This window comes from Bubalus bubalis, chromosome 12 (genome assembly GCF_019923935.1).
Source record: "Bubalus bubalis isolate 160015118507 breed Murrah chromosome 12, NDDB_SH_1, whole genome shotgun sequence".
Taxonomy (NCBI): Eukaryota; Metazoa; Chordata; class Mammalia; order Artiodactyla; family Bovidae; genus Bubalus; species Bubalus bubalis.
The window spans coordinates 7,221,446-7,241,511 of NC_059168.1; the positions used below are offsets into that span (position 1 = coordinate 7,221,446).

General features: G+C 43.9%; 1 protein-coding gene across 1 annotated transcript in view; it reads left to right on the forward strand.

Annotated features, from left to right (window-relative positions):
• Positions 1-20,066, forward strand: part of SLC9A2 (solute carrier family 9 member A2) — a 42,680-nt gene that overhangs the window by 5,365 nt on the left and 17,249 nt on the right. Inside the window, exons 2-5 of the mRNA XM_045162413.1 lie at positions 2,232-2,551; positions 3,945-4,147; positions 13,964-14,053; positions 14,670-14,740. Of these exons, the coding sequence (XP_045018348.1) occupies positions 2,232-2,551; positions 3,945-4,147; positions 13,964-14,053; positions 14,670-14,740 (684 nt within the window). The remainder of the gene's footprint in view (positions 1-2,231; positions 2,552-3,944; positions 4,148-13,963; positions 14,054-14,669; positions 14,741-20,066) is intronic.

Genomic DNA, 20,066 nt, shown 5'->3' on the forward strand with positions numbered 1-20,066 from the left:
AGTTTTGTGTACATAGGGTGTTATTGAAGGGGAGGTGGTTTGACTGGCTTAGCGCTCCCTGTGGCAAAAAAAGATCCCTCCTTGCAGGGCAATACCTCCTGGCCTTTGTTTGAGAGGTCGTGTGCATCTAGTCTGTGCATGACAGACTAGAATGTGACCCTTGGAACACTCGTCCCCAGCCTGAACTGTGCGTCCACATCATAAAGATGCCCACGTTTCCCAAACAAGGGCGCCGTGGGCTCTGGGTCCCTGGAAGCTGCCGAGGCTGTTTCTCCCCTGGAGGATCGCAGCTGTGCTGGTGGAGGCAGCGGAGAGTCACAGGGAGGTGTCTGGCAGACAGAAGCCTCACTCGATGTCACGTTAAGGACACAAAGCAAGGGAAAATGATCCTGTGAACATTCATGTAAAATTCATGTATTTCGTTTATTCCTACAGCAAAGCTGTAGTTTTCAATAATTTCTGAATAGAAATGTTTGTTAAATCGCTCCCTGAATGAACTAAAGATTACTCTTCGCCTGTGTGGTTTATATTTTTCCCAGTGAATGAATGTGAGGATGATCTCAGAGGGGAATAAATAACACGTTTACAAAAAAACTCTCTTTAACCTTTCAAAACTCACTTCTTGAATGATAAAGAAAAAAATCCAAATCCAAGTGGGACTGAGGGAAGTAGGGTTAGTATGAGACAAGTAGGGGCTTCAATACTCCACTGTTACTTAGTCGCTAAGTCGTGTCGTACTCTTTGCAACCCTATGGACTGTAGTCTGCCGTTCTCCTCTGTCTATGGGATTTCCTGGGCAGAATACTGGAGTGGGTTGCCATTCCCTTCTCCAGAGAATCTTTCCAACCTAGAGATGGAACTCCACATCTTCTTCATTGCCAGGTGTGTTCTTTACCGCTGAGGCACTGGTGGGTTCTTCAATTCTGTAGCTGATGGTTTATTATTAAAAATAAAAGTGATTGGATACTTAGGTTGCTTCCACATCTTGGCTATTGTAAATAGTGCTGCAGTGAACACTCAGGTGTATCTTTTTAATTTGTGGTTTTCTCTCGATATATGCCTGGGAGCGGGATTGCTGGATCATACGGCCACTCTACTGTTAGTTTTTTGAGGCACCTCCTTACTGTTGTCCATACTGGCTACACTGATTTACGTTCCCAGTGACGGGGTGGGAGTGTTCGTTTTTGTCCACACCCTCTCCAGCATTTATTGTTTGTAAATTTTTGGATGATATCCATTCTGATTGGTGTGAGATAATAACTTGATTGTAGTTTAGATTTGCATTTCTTTAGTAATTAGTAATGTTGAGCATCTTTTCACGTGCCTCTTGGCCATCTTTATGTTTTATTTACTCCAATAAAAAACTTTAAAAAATTCTATACAACCAACAAGGACCTACTGTATAACACAGGGAACTCTGCACAATATTATGTAACAACCTAATGGGAAAAGAATTTGAAAAAGAATAAATACACATATATGTATAACTGAATCACTTTGCTGTACACCTGAAACGCACACCACAATGTTCATCAGCTGTACTCCAATACAAAATAGAAAGTTAAAAACATAGAGGTCAAGAGAAAGGAGCATAAAGAGCTCTGTGGGCCCAGAGTTTTGGAAATGTGGGGAAAACAAGCAAAACAGTTTCCTTCCTTTTGTAATTTTCAGAGCCTATGAATACATTTTGAATTTCCCAGAAGTGAAAGTAGATAAGCATTGGGTTGGTCCAAAAGTTCTTTCAGATTTTTTCCATGAGATGTTAATGGAAAAACTTGAACAAACCTTTGGGCTAACCCAATAGAAATGAGAACCAGAAGTAAGGCATCAGAGTCACAGTGAGTGAGTGGGTCCAGGAGATTCAGGATGAGGGACAGAAGATGACTGCTGAGCAGACAAATGGTGAGGGGCACTCAGGATGTGCAAAGAGAAGTCCAGTGTGACCACAGTTAAAAATTTAGGATTTTAGGCAATAGTGCAGCATTTAGGGGCCTAGAGGAAAAAAGAAGATGGAACTGGCTTTATAGGAAGACAATGGGTTTTGAATTTATTAGGAGCTTGTTTTATTTTTGATGCTGGCAGACTAGCTGATGTACTGATGTCCATATCCAGAGACTAGGAAGCTGGGCAGAGCCAAGTTGGAGCCTTGGATATTGATGAAGCTTCCAGAAACAGTAGAGTTTCCAAGGATGCAAATTACAGTTACTTATAAAAATCAATCACTGATGTAGTGGTGGGCAGAAGGGTAGAGCCAGCCTAGTCAGCTACTTGCTGACTCATATTCTGATTGGGACCATTATCCTGTTTAAACAGAAGCTAATCTTTTCTTGCAGAATCACGGCTTGTGCGATGACCATGAATAAGTACGTGGAAGAGAACGTGTCTCAGAAATCCTACACGACCATCAAGTATTTCATGAAAATGCTAAGCAGCGTCAGCGAGACCCTGATCTTCATCTTCATGGGCGTGTCCACCGTGGGGAAGAACCATGAGTGGAACTGGGCCTTTGTCTGCTTCACCCTGGCCTTCTGCCTGATCTGGAGGGCGCTGGGTAATGAGCACATGTCTCCTCCATGGGCCTGGGAATCTGGCATGGGAGGACTGGTCCCTCCTTCTTTCCCTCTGCTTTGTGGTTGATCTTGTTACTTCCCTTCATCTTAGGTTCTTGTCTTTTTTATCTCCTTCCTCCAGCTCCTCCTCTTCCTCATTATTCTCCACGTCCTCCTTCTCCTCCTTTCCCTGCATCCTGACATTTTTTTTCTTCCTGGAGTATTTTTATGGCTTTTGCTTTAAGTGGAATTAACCTCTCTTGGTGTCTCTGACTCCATGTTCTCACTCACTGTCTTGAAACAACACAGGGCCCAGAACCCAGTGATGTGAGCCAGGATGGTAGGAAAGGGCTTCTTCTGAAATACAGTAGGTGCTCTGTGTATGAACTAATTTGGTTCAAAGAGCATGGTCATACGTCCAATTTGTTAGTAAGTTTGACAAAGTTAGCCTAGGTACCCAACTAACACAATCGGCTATATAGTACTCTCCTATAATAGGTTTATGATACTTTGCACACAAACAGTACTAATAAAAAACTAACACAAAAAATAAAGAATAGATTTTTAATCTTACTCTACCTTGAAAAGTACAGTAGTGATAATACAGCAGCTGGCATCCAGGGGCTCGCATCGAGTGAACAGGCACGAAGAGTTACTTCCTGGAGGAGGGAGAGGAGATGAGAGATGGTAGAGCTGAAGGATCGTCAGCAACAGGAGACGGAGGGCGAGCTGCAACTTCACTCATGCCTGACATTGCACACGTTCTGGTTCCTTACTGTGTTCAATTCTATGTACCCTCTTGCAAAAATGATCCTGTAACTTCTAGGTGGTAGCTCTTTTTATCTCGTCAATGATGACATCCTGGGCTTAAAATGAAGATACTATACTAACTGTACTCTACAGAGTTGTTGTTGTTTAGTTGCTCAGCCATGTCTGACTCTTTGTGACCGCATGGACTGTAGCCTGGCAGGCTCCTCTGTCCATGGGATTTCCCAGGCAAGAATACTGGAGTGGGTTGCCGTTTCTTCCTCCAAGGGATCTTCCCAGTCAGGGATTGAAACCACATCTCCTGCATTAGCAGGCAGATTTTTTTTTTTTTAACCACTGAGCCACCTGGGAAGCCCAGTCTGCAGAGTGCTGTATAGTAAAGTACAAAACCCCCGCCACTTGTAGAGAATGCACAAACTTGACAAGTCACAGTGTAAGCCGGACAAGTGAACTCGTTTATGTGGTTAGACATGGGAACAAATGTTCACATCTTTGAAAGTTCGAAACCTGAAAGTTCCTGTGTTGGGGACTTAACTGTACTTTGCCCTGAAACAGAAAACTCACCTTCCTGTTCCCGTGTCCTGGCCTGACACATTCCGTTCCCTTCGGTTTTGTTTTCCTTCTCAGGTGTTTTCGTCCTGACTCAGGTCATTAACTGGTTCCGGACAATTCCCCTGACCTTCAAGGACCAGTTCATTATTGCCTACGGGGGGCTCCGGGGGGCCATCTGCTTCGCACTGGTGTTTCTCCTTCCGTCCTCAGTGTTCCCCCGGAAGAAGTTGTTCATCACGGCAGCAATCGTGGTCATATTCTTCACCGTCTTCATCCTGGTGAGTAGAGCTCTGTCTCCCAGCAAAGTCCCTCCTTTTACCGGGAGGAAAAAGGGTCACTTGGAGGGTCATCTTGAACTTCTCTCATAGGATGCCATGTTGCTGAGGTGTCTTGAGGCTTTGGTGGGCTTCCCTGGTGGCTCATTGGTAAAGAACTCACCTGCCAATGCAGGAGATATGGATTGGGAACATTCCCCAGAGGAGGAAATGGCAACCCACTCCTCCAGTATTCTTGCCTGGAGAATCCCATGGAGAGAGGAGCCTGGGGGGCTATGAAGAAGAAATGAAAGTTGCTCAGTCCCGTCCAACTTTTTGTGACGCCATGAATAGTCCATGGAATTCTTCAGGCCTATAGTCTGTGGGAGTTGGACATAACTTAGTGGCTGAACAACAGCAACAACTTGAGGCTTGGTCATTAGGACAAGAGAGAGGCAGTATACCATCAGGTCGCTGGATTGTGCAGCAGTCTCAGAGAGTCCAATTTGCTCACTTGGCCAGCACAGAAGAATTACTATTTAAGGAAACAGCTGGGGGAGCTGAGCTTCCTCTTGGAAACTTATTAACCGCTCTTGCTAATCCTTGGCATTTGTCTTCCTCGCTGGCCTCGTAAAGGTGCGTGTTCATGCTAGTTGTGCTGTGGCCTTCCAGCAGCTCTGGGATGTAGGTTCACTGTAGAGCTGTGCATGGAGCGGAGGGAGGGGTGAGTGCAAGTTTAACATGGGGAGGGGCAGAGACTGTGGTAGGAGGGCATGGGCCTGAGTCAGGATCCTGACTTTGCAAGTTTACCAACCTCTTTAGGTTAATCATCTGAACGACTTTCACTTTGGGCTTCCCTGGTGGCTCATCTGGTAAAGAATCCGCCAACAATGCGGGAGACCTGGGTTCAATCCCTGGGTTGGGAAGATCCCCTGGAGAAGGGAATGGCTACCCACTCTAGTATTCTGGCCTGGAGAATTCTATGGACTATATAGAATATATAGTCCTTGGGGTCACAAAGAGTCAGAAACGACTGAGCAACTTTCACTTTGTTAATCATCCAGCTCTTAAGAGATTCTATTTTGTGGATATTCATTTAGACAATCGGAGAGGGAAATGGCAAGCCACTCTAGTATTCTTGCCCAGAGAATCCCATGGACAGAGGAATCTGGTAGGCTACAGTCCATGGGGTCGCAGAGTCAGACACCACTGAGTGACTAACACGCACACATTTAGAAAATATGCCCAGGGCTCCTGCTGTTTGCCAGACAGAGCTCTGGGAGCCACAACTACTGAGGCCATGTGCCACAGCTGCTGAAGTCTGAATGCCCTGAAGCCTGTGCTCCACAACAAGAGATGATCCTGCATTGAGAAGCCTGTACACTGGAACTAGAGAGTAGTCCCCAGTCACCACAACTAGAGAAGGCCCATGCAAGTAGCAAAGACCCAGTGCAGTCAAAAATAAATAATCATTAAAAAAAAAAAAAAAAAGAAACAATGGGGCTCAGGCCAGGGGAGGGAGGGGCAGCGTTAAAATTCTCAATTGAATAGTCATAGAAGGCAACAATGAAAAATGTGGTATTTGAATAAAGGTTTGCAGGAGGTAAAGGGATTAGCTAAGCTGAAGGACATTCCAGGCAAAGAGGGCTAAAGACGATCTGAAGGCAGTGTGGTCATGGCCCACGTGGCTGGAGGGGAGTACAGTGTGGGACACAGGAGGCAAGGGAGAGTCTGGGGTCCTGGGTCATGTGGGGTCAGGCGGGCCGGTGTCAGGACATGGTCTCTTATCCAGGTGAAATGGAAGCAGCAAGGGGAGTTCGGTGCTGCTGTGGGTGTGCTTTGCTTTGTAAGAGCATCCCACCGGCCGCTGTGGGGAGGGACAGTGAAGATGAGCCAGTATGGTGGGGAATGGGGCGGGGGCGGGTAGTGCAGCCGGTCAGCAGACAAAGCAGGAGGATGGCGGCCAGGTGGCGCAAGGGCTGGGGTCCTGGTTCCACCTGACTTCTGAAGGTGGAACCTGCAGGACCCCCAATGGGTTCAGTGTGGCGTGTTGGGAAAAGGAGCCGTGAGGGACCGAACTATATGGACCGACTGGCCCCATGTGAGAAGAGGCGGGCTGTGGGTGGTGGGGTGGGAGGGGTTGGGGGCTGTGAGACCTGCGGGTGGGGGTGATGAACAGGAGGGTGCGGTACCTGAGCCTGGAGTCCAGGAAGGAGCTGGGTCAGCAGCACAGGGCTGGGATCCACAGCTGGGAAGCTGGAAGTGATCACCAAGGGGGTGAAAATCCATTGAGGAAACCAAGAGAGGACCAGTACCTGGGCTCTGGGGCAGCCCAACCTTAAGACCCTGGGAGGAGACGAGACAGGCAAGGAGGCCGAGGAAGCATGATGAATGACACTCACCATAAGGACACCAGATGTTTTGTTTGATTTTTAAAAAAAATATTTTGTTTGCCAGGTAGTCACGGAATGCTTTCTAGGTGCCTGACTCAGATGTAAGCACCTTTGATGTTAGCTCTTTAAATCCCCGTAACTGTTCTAAGGCACACACTCTGGGAGGAATCACTGTCTTTGCTCCCATTTCATAGACAGGGAAGCTGAGGCACTGAAGCCCAGGTGAAGACCTTCCCCCAGGTTTACACAGCCAGGAAAGGGTGGCTCAGGGGGGTCGAGAGCAGTTTGGTCTTAACTCTAAAAACAGTGCCTGCGAGACTTCTCTGGTGGTTCAGTGGTTAAGACTCCTGGCTTCCAGTACAGGACGTGTGGGTTCCATCCCTGGAACCCAGTGAGCTAAGATCCCACCTGCCTCACGGCCAAAAAAACCAAAGCATAAAACAGAAACAATATTGTAACGGATTCATAAAGACTTTAAAAATGGTCCATGTTAAAAAAAAATCCTTAAAAATAAAGCAACAAAGTACCTGCTAGAGTGCCCAGTGTAGTGAGTGTACTGTATGTCCTGCTTTTCTTCTCCTAGTTACCTCTCCACGGAGCGGTTCATCCTTCACTCACTCATACCTGCCAACACTGTGGACGGTAGTTCGTTCAGTCTAAGGAATCCTGGGGAGGACGGAAAGAGGAAGCCTGGGGAGACCCTTCCCCGAGTGGAGGAATGGCTTCTGTCCCCCAAGGTCCTTGTCGCCAGCATCTTTGCCATGCCTTCCAGTGACTTCTTCCTTGTTGTGTTGGGCATGGGAAAGATTGAGGGCAGGAGCAGAAGGGGACGACAGAGGAGGGGATGGTTGGATGGCATCACCGACTCAAGGGACATGGGTTTGGGTGGACTCCGGGAGTTGGTGATGGACAGGGAGGCCTGGCGTGCTGCGGTTCATGGGGCCGCAAAGGACACGACTGAGCGACTGAACTGACGCTGAAACTGAGACAAGGGCTATCCTGGGTGCACGATCTCATTTCATCCTCCAGACAAGCCCTGGTGAAGGAGACCAGCAGTTCCCCCAGCTGAGGAAGCTGAGGCTCAGAGAGGGAGAGCGAGCTGATCAGGGCACAGGTTGGTGAGTGATGGAAGCTGGGGGTGAGCTGGGGACCCTGTCTCCAGAGACAGGCTCAGAACCTTGGGATTCTCCCTGAGAGAAGATAGTCTTTACCAGGTTACGGTTAGGTATAGTTCAGTTGATTAACATACTAATTGGGTTCAGACATCCTGGGTTGGTTAGAGCTCCCGTCCTAAATGCAGGGAGACAGCATGGAGCCTCTGGGTGGAGAGAAGCAGAGACCCTGTCTCCATCTGCTCACACTGTGTTTACAGGAACCTTGGCACAAGCATCCAAGTAGTAGCTGCTCTCAGAGTAGCAGGGAGATGATGCTGTGAAATGAATCCATTAAAAAAAAATTATTTTTAGTTGGAGGGTGACTGCTTTACAATATTGCATCGTTTTCTGCTATATATCAACATGAATCAGCTATCGGTATATGTATATCCCCTCCCTCTAGAGCCTCCCTCCCACCTCCCACCCCATCCCACCCCTCTAGGTTGTCACAGAGCTCTGGGTTTGAGCTCCCTGCATCATACAGCAAATTCCCACTGGCTATCTATTTTAGATATGGTAATATATATTGCATGCATGTGTGTAACTTTTTGTTTTATATCAGAGTATAGTTGAGTAACAGTGTTGTGCTAGGTTCAGGTGTGCAGCAAAGTGATTCAGTTATACACGTAACTCTTCTTTTCTAAACGATGCTTAATATTACATAACAGCCTAAGTAGGAAAAGGATTTGAAAAAGAAAGTGAATCCATTTTGCCTTGAGCTTTTTAATGTTGCAACAGCAGCTTAGGGCAGAGTGGTTGAGGGGGCAGGTCAGACCAAGGGTGTCACTCTCCTCCTCTTCCCAAGCCTGCTGCTCTGTCCTTACGCCCACCAGAAGCCCTGGCCAGGCTGAGTCAATGCCCCGGACTCCTCTCCACACTCTCAGAGCTCAAGGTGTCATGTCTGAGTCTCAAATACAAAAATAGAACCGTGTCAGTCTAGAGCAAGTAGCAGCCGGGGTGTTTGGAGATGAATCCATCAGCTCTTATTATCTACACAAGTATACACAGTGTACTAACAGCCCCCTGCCCCAACACCATGGGTGAGGCTTTGTAAAATGAAATAAAAAAGGCTGAATAAAAAGATGTAACCCGAGAAAGGACATACAAAATGTAAGCTCAGATTTTAGATACTACTATAGGTCGGACAGATGGAGAATTGCCCTTCTACAATCAGAACAGACATCAATAGGAAAAAGAAGAATGTTACAATAAATTTATACTATTGACTCTTTGAATGTGTGTGCATAGGTGGTTAATATAAGGTATTATTACTACACTCTTGGTATTTTGGATTTTTTGGAATTGGAGCTCAACCAAAAGATACAAGTAAGGCTTTGATTCCCCATGTTAGAAGACTGAGCATCCACTTTGAATGAACACCATGTACATGGTTTTCATGTAAAAACAGAAAGTTTTTAATGTGTCAAGTTAAAAAAGAGCAGTGTGTCTGTAAATAAGTTCATTGTGGGAGTGATAAATTTGGAGTTTAGAATTAACATAAACACTACTATGTATATAAAATAAGATAATCAATAAGGAACTTCTCAACACGAGAACTCAGTACTCTGTAATAGCCTATATGGGAAAAGAATCTGAAAAAGAATAGATACATGTAAATGTATAATGGGAACACTTTGCTGTATACCCAAAAATAGCACAACATTGTAAATCAACTGTGCTGTGCTGTGATCAGCCGTGTCTGACTCTTTGAGACTTCATGGACTGCCAGGCTCCTCTGTCCGTGCAATTCTCCAGGCAAGAATACTGGAGTGGGTTGCCTTTCCCTTCTCCAGAGGATCTTCCTGACCCAGGGATTGAACCCAAATTGCAAGCAGACTCTTTACCATCTGACCCAGAACATTGAATGAGTAAACAGTTCTGGTCGTATGTATACACTCCGTTTCATTTAAATGAGATTGGTAATGACATAGACAATATAACCTGTCTCTCTGGTTTTCAAATGATCATCCAGATTGAGAAGAGCTGGAGCCCAGTAGTGGAAAGTGCAGGTTTTGGAGTAAAGCTGTTCTGGCTCCGTGGTCTAACAGCCTCCATGAGCCTGTTTGCTTTGCTGTAAGATCTGAATCATGGAACCTCCTTCCCAAGCAATACGGAGGAAATATGTATGTAAACACAGTATCTGATGCCAGTGTTCAACCTGGAGATTTTCTCTGTCTTCATCATAACATTAAGTAAAATGATATTAAAAAAAAAAGGAAAACTCAACTCCTTTCAATGTATTTTAGAGCCCAATAATTATTATTCAGTTAGTCCTTATAATTATAGAGCAGATGGTCACAATTCTGCACATTTGTTCAGTTATTAACTGGAAGTCCATCAAGGAGCATGGTTGACAGGAATTGCAAGAATGGAGCCTCATTTTGCCTCCATAGTAGACTGGTTTCATAACCAGCTGTCAAGTCATTGTCTGGAACTGTGAGGTACCTGGATTTGCAAGTTCACAGGCTCCTCCTTGAACACTTTTATGATTGTCACCCTACTTACCTCATCCTAAAATGGGGTAAGTAGGATTTATTTATTATTCTAAAATAAATACTGTATGTACAACTGTATTTATGAATCTCTCTGATCAAACTTGGAATGTGAGAAAGCCTTATACAGGATAGCATAATAGTAATATTTTTTAATGAATGAAAACAGTTTCTTCAAGTTGTTCTGGACGTTTTCTGCTAAATCAGCAAAGAAATATAAAGCCATACCCACTCACCCCCACCACAGCAACCCCCCTTTTTTTTATATAAAATTTAATTCCAAAGAAAACAAAAGAAAATTCTTCCCAAAGAACAAACCCAAAGAATGTACCTTATTTAATCAGACAGCAGTTCCTTTTTCTTTCCCACTTTGCTGGGAGGAGAAGAGTGAGAGTTTGAGGGTGGGCAGAAAGCAGAGATGGCCGTGCATGCATGCTAAGTCACTTCAGTCGTGTCCGACTCTTTGTGACCCCATGGACTGTAGCCCGCCAGCCTCCTCTGTCCATGGGATTCTCCAGGCAAGAATACTGGAGTGGGCTGCTATTTCCTCCTCCGGGGGTCTCCCCACCCAGGGATCAAAAACCTGTCTCCTTTGTCTCCTGCTTTGGCAGGCGGTTTCCTTACCACTAGAGCCGTCTGGGAAGCCCAGGGGAAAAATAAACCTCACTGAGCTGATATGTTCCCTGGGGCCACTGCGTAACCATTCCTCTCTGCCAGGCCTGGCTCCAGGGTGTTGTGTTTATTGTAACAAAGCTGCGTGGAAGTATGAAAATTTAACTTATGCTTTGTAAATATGTCTTTCAGTGGTTTGTTGGAAAACAAAGGGATTTCTTTATTTTTTAACCCACATGGCTAGACATAAAATGAACATACACAGATTCATCCCATTTGGTAATTAAAAAAGAAAACATAAACACCTACAGAAGACTAATGAAAAATAGAGAGACTGTATATAAAACTAGAATATGTGTGCTAAGTGCACGCTAAATTGATTCAGTTGTGTCCGATTCTTTGTGACCTTATGGACTGTAGCCTGCCAGGCTCCTGTAGCCCGTCAGACCTGGGTTGGATCCCTGGGTTGGGAAGATCCCCTGGAGAAGGAAAAGGCTACCCATTCCAGTATTCTGGCCTGGAGAATTCCATCAACGACAGTCCATGGGGTCGCAAAGAGTCAGACACGACTGAGTGACTTTCACTTTCACTTTGAACTGCAAGATCAAATCAGCCCATCCTAAAGGAAATCAACCTTGAATATTCATTGGAAGGGCTGATGCTGAAGCATGAAGCTCTAATACTTTGGCCACCTGATGTGAAGAACCAACTCATTGGAAAAGACCTTGATGCTGGGAAAGATTGAGGGCAAGAGGAGAAGGGGCCCACAGAGGATGAGATGATTGGATGGCATCACCGACTCAATGGACATGAGTTTGAGCAAACTTTGGAAGATAGTGAAGGACAGGGAGGCCTGGCATGCTGCAATTCATGGGGTCGCAAAGAGTCACAACTGAGTGACTGAACTGAACTGAATTGAACTGAATGACAGGGAAGCACTCGAGGCTTGGTGTGCTGCAGTCCACGGAATCTAAATGAGATGGACACGACTTAGCAACTGAACAACAACAACAATCAGCTATACTCCAAAATAAAATAAAAAATAAAGTTAGGGAGTGAGAAAAAAGACAGTGTTAATGTTCCATTGCATCTCATCAATACTTTATTGTTATAAATACAAGACACTGCCTTATTATTAACTGAATGGATACTGGTAGGTAAAAGCATATGAAACAGCACTTTGTATACTGAGAACACACTACATCGTTTTATAAATAGCATGGACTTTGTTGATTTTTTTCCCCTAGAGCTATTATTAACCTTGAGGCTTCATGGAATCTGAAACTCATGAAATCACCCATCACTGCAAACCACGTGCTGATACCTATTTTCAATCACATAAGTTAAAAATGGTAGATTATGTGTTGATTGAAAAATGGTTGTTACCACCTATGTTATTTCAAAGTGGCAGATGGAAATACAGGTAGAACACAAGGTGTGTCTTATTCCAGGTTTGCTTAAAATCATTCATGCTTTAGAAGATTAAAGCTGAAAAATGCTTGAAGCTGGATTGATGGAACAAAATTAATGACCTCCTTTAAGATATCTGTGTCTCACAGTTTATATTATTAAGTGAAAGCGTTAGTCGCAAAGTCGTGTCCCACTCTGGGCAACCCTGTGATCTGTAGCCCGCCAGGCTCCTCCATCCATGGGATTTCCTAGGCAATAATACTGGAGTGGGTAACCATTCCCTTCTCCAGGGGATCTTCCTGACCCAGGGATCAAACCTGGGTCTCCAGCATTGCAGGCAGATTGTTTACTGTCAGAGCCACCAAGGAAAGACTTAAAGATGTGCAGAGAGATGAAATAGCAATCAAATTCGTGTCAGGGAGCATCACTTAACATATTCCCCCCTTCCCCAAGTCCAGTGACCCTGTGAATTCTTCATGCCCAGTGGTAGCAGCCATCTGCCAACCAGGCGAGTAACTTGGGGATCCTCCTTGACCCCACATTCTCACCCCATCCTTACCCTGGCCTATTTTAGTATCCATATCACATAATTTTAAACATATTAGCTATTTTGGTAGCTATAAGTTCACCACCATTCTATTTTGTCTAAATTTTTCTGGTTATATTTACTCCTCCAGGTTAATTTTGAACATTTTCTTGACTTCTAAATATTCAAGTTCTGTTTAAAATCATTTGGAACATGTGAATGGAGTTGTATTGCATATACATTGAGATAAAATTGCCATCATCATGGTATTATATAGTGCTATCTAGGAATTGTGTCTTTTTAAAAGTCAAATATTTTCAGTATCCTTTAATTACATTTATAGTTCTCTTTGTAAAGGTTTTGTGCATTTCATAAATAGGATTATGTATTTCGTGCATATGCAGAGAGAGTATATAATTATAATTATATATATATATATATATTTAGTACAGTATTATGTATAGAATGGGCTTCCTAGGTGGCTCAGTGGTAAAGAATCTACCAGCCAATGCAGGAGACACAGGTTTGATTCCTGGGTCAGGAATATCCCCGGGAGGAGGAAATGGCAACCCACTCCAGTATTCTTGCCTGGAGAATCTCCATGGGCAGAGGAGCCTGGCGGGCCATGGTCCATGGGGTCACAGATTCGGACACAAGTCAGCACAGCAGCACAAGATCTTGTAAGGCTCAGCTCCAGGGTTACCTTTCCACAGAGCCCCCCTTGACCTGCTCCCTGTGTATCCCTCTCTTCCTGCTTCTACTTTGTTAACTGTTTTGTGTGTATCCTTCTCCTCACAAGACGACAACATCCTCAAGCTGAGTTTCCTAACTGTCCATCTCTGAGTCCCCGATTCCCAAGCCTCTGACATGGACACCGTAAAAGCTCAATTCAGATTGTTTAACAGGTTAATGAATGAATCATTGAAATGGTTTCTGTGAATAAGACAAGTAGACGATTCCTCTGAACTGGATGAGCCTTTATTATTTCTTAGGATTTTCCTTTTCTTAGAATTCCAGAGCATCACATTTTCAATTTCTTGCTTCCTGTCCACATTTTTTTGTAATAGCAGCTTTTGGGACATGGCTCTCTGAAAATATGCCAGTTTTTAAAGAGGAAGGAAAAATGAACAAAATGTTACTTATGCTCCGTTAAGTCTTGGGGGCAGGGTATCTTTTGTTGGTTATCAAGTATTAGGAGGTTACAAGTTATTCTTGAATTTTATATGGTTTTCCTCCCCCCTTCTTTTGTGCAGGGAATAACTATCCGACCACTGGTGGAGTTCCTTGATGTTAAGAGGTCCAATAAGAAGCAGCAAGCTGTCAGTGAGGAAATCCATTGTCGGGTAGGTGTTAATGTAGCAGATCAACTTAAGTGGTCACAGGGAAAATTATGGGATTAAGTCAGACAGCTTGACACCATGGTCTCATTTCCTGAAGAAGAGGTAACTGGCAGAGGGTGATGGGGTGTGGGGGGTGGGCTGAGGAAGAGCTGAATTGAGGGTAGAATGAACATAGCCCCCTATGGAGGCTACACACCTGCAGGAATACAGGGCCAAGGAATCCCCTTTTAGCCCTTACTTCAGCCTGAAATGTTTCTACTGGAAAATTGTGACCATATTTCATAGTTTCCAAAAGTACAAACTATTGTGTTATGAATTCTAATTATCGATATGACAAACATCTCATGAATTGGTTTGAAGATGAATTGTCTTATTTGTTTTCAGTTAAAACTCAAGCAAACCAAAACCAAAAAGTATCAGCATCTTTGAAGTTTAGGCATGATAGAAATAGTAGTAGTATTTCTATTAGAATTCTGTAAATTTCTATAGTTATAATGTCTACACACAGAAATAATCACTATCATTTCTATAAGTAGGAATTAATAATTTCTGTAAATAGAAACAGAAAGGACTGATTTCGGGTAAAAATTAATCAACCAGCTGGCTTTTTCTGTTTTAGTTTTTTGATCACGTGAAGACCGGGATCGAAGATGTTTGTGGTCATTGGGGTCACAACTTTTGGAGAGACAAGTAAGAAGGCTTTAAGTGGCTCTGGATCAGTCTGGGAGCAGGACATACTGACTTGTGTTATTTTTCAAACTTTCAGAGCTTTCCTATTGTGCCATAGTCTGTCCTTTAAGATAAAGTTTGGCTCTCATAGAGGCTTAGAACAATAGTAGCTTTAACAAGGTAGCAGCTTATTTCTCTCTTATGTAAGTATCAGGTAGGCAGTGTACGGTTAACAGGTGAATTATGCTCCACTGACTCCTCATGGTCCCAAGACCCTTTCTCCACCAGGAACCTCCATTTCCAAGGTTGCCTTTCAGACCAGAAACGGCTGCTGCGGCACTAGCTATTACGTGCACATTCCAGGAAGAAAGAATATGTCCTAGCTTCCTCCTAATCAAAGTTATCAGAGGCCTCACTCACTTCTTCCAGTTGAATCACAATGGCCTGGCCTTGCATGACCAGGACTAATTATATGGGCATTTCTCACTGTGGGGGAGGCCGAGGAATGCAGTCTGTTTGGTTTAAAACTGGGGGTTCCATTACTGTCTGTTCTCCCACACATTTGTCAAATGCAGAGCTCCAGAGCACCTGAGGAGATAGATAGACTTGCAAAAATAGCAAGTATTTTTAAAGTTACACTTCTCTGAAAAATTATGTGCATTTACATAGATGTGTGGGCTTCCCAGGTGGCACAGGAGTAAAGAATCTGCGTGCCAATGGGTTTGATCCCTGGTTTGAGAAGATCCCCTGGAGGAAGAAATGGCAACCCACTCCAGTATTCTTGCCTGAAGAATTCCATGGACAAAGAAGGCTGGTGGGCTATAGTCCATGGGATCACAAAGAGTTGGACATGACTGACCATGCACACACACATATAAATGTGTATCTCTCTCTATGTATATATAATTTATGTGCTGGTTTAGTCGCTAAGTTGTGTCCGACTCTTGAGACCCCATGACTGTAGCCTGTCAGGCTGCTCTGTCCATGGATTTTCCAGGCAAGAATACTGGAGTGGGTTGCCCTTTCCTTCTCCAGGGGATCTTCCCAACCTAGGTATCAAACCTGGATCTCCTGCATTGCAGGCAGACTCTTTACTGTCTAAGCCAATATATAATTTATATGTACATATATACATACACACACATATATGTGTGTATCAGTTCACTTTAGTTCAGTCACTCAGTCATGTCTGACTCTTTGTGACCCCATGAATCGCAGCACGCCAGGCCTCCCTGTCCATCACCATCTCCCGGAGTTCACTCAAACTCACGTCCATTGAGTCGGTGATGCCATCCAGCCATCTCATCCTCTGTCGTCCCCTTCTCCTCCTGCCCCCAGTCCCTCCCAGCATCAGAGTCTTTTCCAATGAGTCAACTCTTCGCATGAGGTGGCCAAAGTACTGGAGTTTCAGCTTTAGCATCATTCCTTCCAAAGAACACCCAGGGCTGATCTCCTTTAGAATGGACTGGTTGGATCTCTTTGCAGTCCAAGGGACTCTCAAGAGTCTTCTCCAACACCACAGTTCAAAAGCATCAATTCTTCAGCGCTCAGCTTTCTTCACAGTCCAACTCTCACATCCATACATGACCACAGGAAAAACCATAGCCTTGACTAGACGGATCTTTGTTGGCAAAGTAATGTCTCTGCTTTTGAATATGCTCTCTAGGTTGGTCATAACTTTCCTTCCAAGGAGTAAGCGTCTTTTAATTTCATAGCTGCAGTCACCATCTGCAGTGATTTTGGAGCCCCAAAAAATAAATCTGACACAGTTTACACTGTTTCCCCATCTCTTTCCCATGAAGTGATGGGACCAGATCTTAGTTTTCTGAATGTTGAGCTTTAAGCCAACTTTTTCACTCTCCTCTTTCACTTTCATCAAGAGGCTTTTTAGTTCCTCTTTACTTTCTGCCATAAGGGTGGTGTCATCTGCATATCTGAGGTTTTTGATATTTCTCCCGGCAATCTTGATTCCAGCTTGTGCTTCTCCCAGTCCAGCGTTTCTCATCATGTACTCTGCATAGAAGTTAAATAAGCAGGGTGACAATATACAGCCTTAATGTACTCCTTTTCCTATTTGGAACCAGTCTGTTGTTCCACGTCCAGTTCTAACTGTTGCTTCCTGACCTGCATACAGGTTTCTCAAGAGGCAGGTCAGGTGGTCTGGTATTCCCATCTCTTTCAGAATTTTCCACAGTTTATTGTGATCCACACAGTGTGTATACATGTGTGATATTAAAGATTCAGAACCTTTCTCAAGAACCTTATTGCTGAAATGCAAGTGGTACACTACCAGGCACAATTAGGTGCACACTTTAACATATACTGAAAAACAGACTCACGGGATCAAGAAATAAGGCTTAATTCTAATAGCAGGGTTAGGACCCCTGTGGTACAGAAGCCGCTCCCATGGGCTGGTGGGAGCTGACTGTGTGTATCTAAGTCAATGCCATCCACATTGGTGTCTTGACTCAGCTATGGGGGGAGTGAACTAAGGAACTGACAAATGCTACAAATCATACATGTGTTAAATTTGCTGGCACATCACTGTCTGGGAAAGACTTTTGAAGCAGGGTGTTTCAGCTGGTCCTTGAAGAGAGGCAGACAGGTCCCAAGATAGATTTGGTGGATCCCCGTTCAACCTCTTGTCTTTTCTTTCCTAACTTGCAAGCAGATTTCCCGCTCCTTGCAGATTTACATGAAGTTCACCAACCTACCAATGTACATAATTTAATATAAGTACATTTTTGAGTGCTTACTGTTTGCTCACATATTCTGACTTGACAGTGGACTACAAGAGCAATAGAAGCCATAGACTTGGGCCTTTAAATTTTGCAATATAGTAAAGGCAACTAAACAGTCACACAGCAAACGGGGGTGTGTGTGCGTGACATCAGTAAGTAATGAGGTATGGAGACTACAAGTGCTGGCACAACCTTCACGAGCCTGACCACGTTGTTTGCTAATGTACAGAGGCCCCTGGACATAGCCGTCCTTCATAACTAAAGGAAAAATATTTTATTTATATGAACAGAGTACTTGATTAGTGAGATGGGAGCACTTAGTAATAAAATAAAGTGAATTAAAATCTCTGCTGTAAAAACCTGAAACAAAAGGCCAATTGTCTTGGTGGTATTCACTGTTTTGGAGGCAGGAGGCAGAGCAGAGAACCTTGTTGTAACTCCCTACATCATCTTGCTTTAGGTCTCTGGATGTCTATGCCAAGCCCATGATACAGGCTTTTCTGCCTCTTGTTCTTTGTTGTTGGCATGAAAGTGAGTCACTCAGTCGTGTCCGACTCTTTGCAACCTCATTGACTGTAGCCCGCCAGGCTCCACTGTCCATGAAATTCTCCAGGCAGGAACACTGGAGTGGGGAGCCATTTCTTTCTCCGAGGGATCTTCCTGACTTAGGGATTGAACCCAGGTCTCCTGCATTGCAGATGGATTCTGTACTTTCTGAGCTACCAGGGCAGCCCCATGCCTTTATCCATCTTCAGCATCCCTTTCAACCCGACCACTTTTATTTCTCTCGCATTGTATCAATCCTTTTCTGAAGTGATAAGTGAGCACGGTAATCCAGAGCAGTTTGTCCTTTTCCCAAGGGGAGACTGATTTATCCCACTCCCCTGACGTCCAAACAGAAGGAAACATAGATATGGTGCAGGTATGAGGTTGGTTGGCCCTGGGGCAGTGGTAGGTGATGGAAGAGGTGAGCCCTGTGATCATGTGATTTGGTCCAGAAGGTGAAGGACTAGAGAAAGTCTAGCTTCATCCTGCCTTCTAGGCAAAAACACTTCATCTCTATATATGAGTCTGTTCTGGGCAGACATCTGTAAGCTCTGGGCTAATTGGATGATAAATACAAAACATGGTGGAGCCAACCTTGATTCATGTCTGGAAGGTAATATTGCGACATACGTGACACTTTCTCTGCAGTGTACATACTTCACTGAAGAAATTTATGAAGCCTTACATATTTGCATGCATGAAGTTTTCCAGGTAAATACAAATAATTTTCTGGATTGTCAAGCACACTGCACTGCAGGTAGAGTAGAGAAGTTTGTGTGAAGGGATTTGATGCTGACACAGGTCATTCTTGAAATGAGTTCTCAGATCTCATTTCTCGTCTGTACATAATGGTGGACGTTACAAAAATGGCATAAAAAACAAGCAACTGTTTTAGGTGTGTTGGGTATCCTGTTCTTCCCTCTGAAATCCTTTTACTGTAGATTTCTAATGGTCCTTCCAGAGGGTTCTTGAGCCATTTGACCCTTTGAAAATGAAATGAAAGGGTCATGCAGTAAGGATGTTTCTCATGTTTGGCAAAAGTTGTCTGATGATAGTAAAAAAGCCACGTATGTGTAGCTTGGCGTAGAAATGAAAAGTATGGGGATAGAGCAAATAAAGGCTATAAATCCTACGCTGCCTAAATCAGCTGTCACTGTCTTTAATGTTTATTCTTTTTGTGAGTCTCTAGTTGGGCTTCCCAGGTGGCACAGTGGTAAACAAGCTACCTGCCAGTGCAGGAGATGTGGATTTGATCCCTGGGTCGGGAAGATCCCCTGGAGTAGAAAATGGCAATCCACTCTAGGATTCTTGCCTGGAGAATGCTATGGACAGAGGAGCCTGGAGGGCTACAGTCCATGAGGTTGCAAAGAGTCAGACGCAGCTGGGCAAAAAAAAAAAAAAAAACTAAAACAACAACAACAATAATATTAATACAAGTTTGGAAAGGTGTTGTGTTGCTGCCAGGTGTCCTGGTTCAGTGAGCTTCACATGAAATTCAAAATAAACTTGGATAAAAATAGGCCTAGTGTTTTGTGTGGAGACCAGTCAGTAGCAAAACTCTTTCAAGATAGCTTTCTGCAGTTGTTCTTAGCTCTCCCGTATTTGGAACAAAGGAGTAGTACCATGAATGTAGCTTAACACTGTCCACTTTCATAGCACAGGTGTGCCTATAAACCACCTTGGACTTATAGTGATCACTGTAACACATTAATTTTTTTCTCATCAAATATTTACTGCGCACTGATTCACTTGAATATTGGCATAATAGTTATATACAAAGCAACTCAATATTCGACTGCTTACAGGAGCAGTCACTTGTTATAGCTGATTCACGTTGTTGTACAGCAGAAACTAACACAGCATTGTGAAGCAATTATACTCCAATTAAAAAATAAAGAAGAAAAAAAAACCCTCAAAAGCAGAGGGAAAAAATTGTTCAATATTTCACAAAGAACCAAATTCAGGGTGACATATGCAGAAAGCATTCATCTTCTATCACCACAGGAACATGCTGCACAATTGTCTTCAGAATCTATGATGCTGCTTAAGAAAATGTTTTA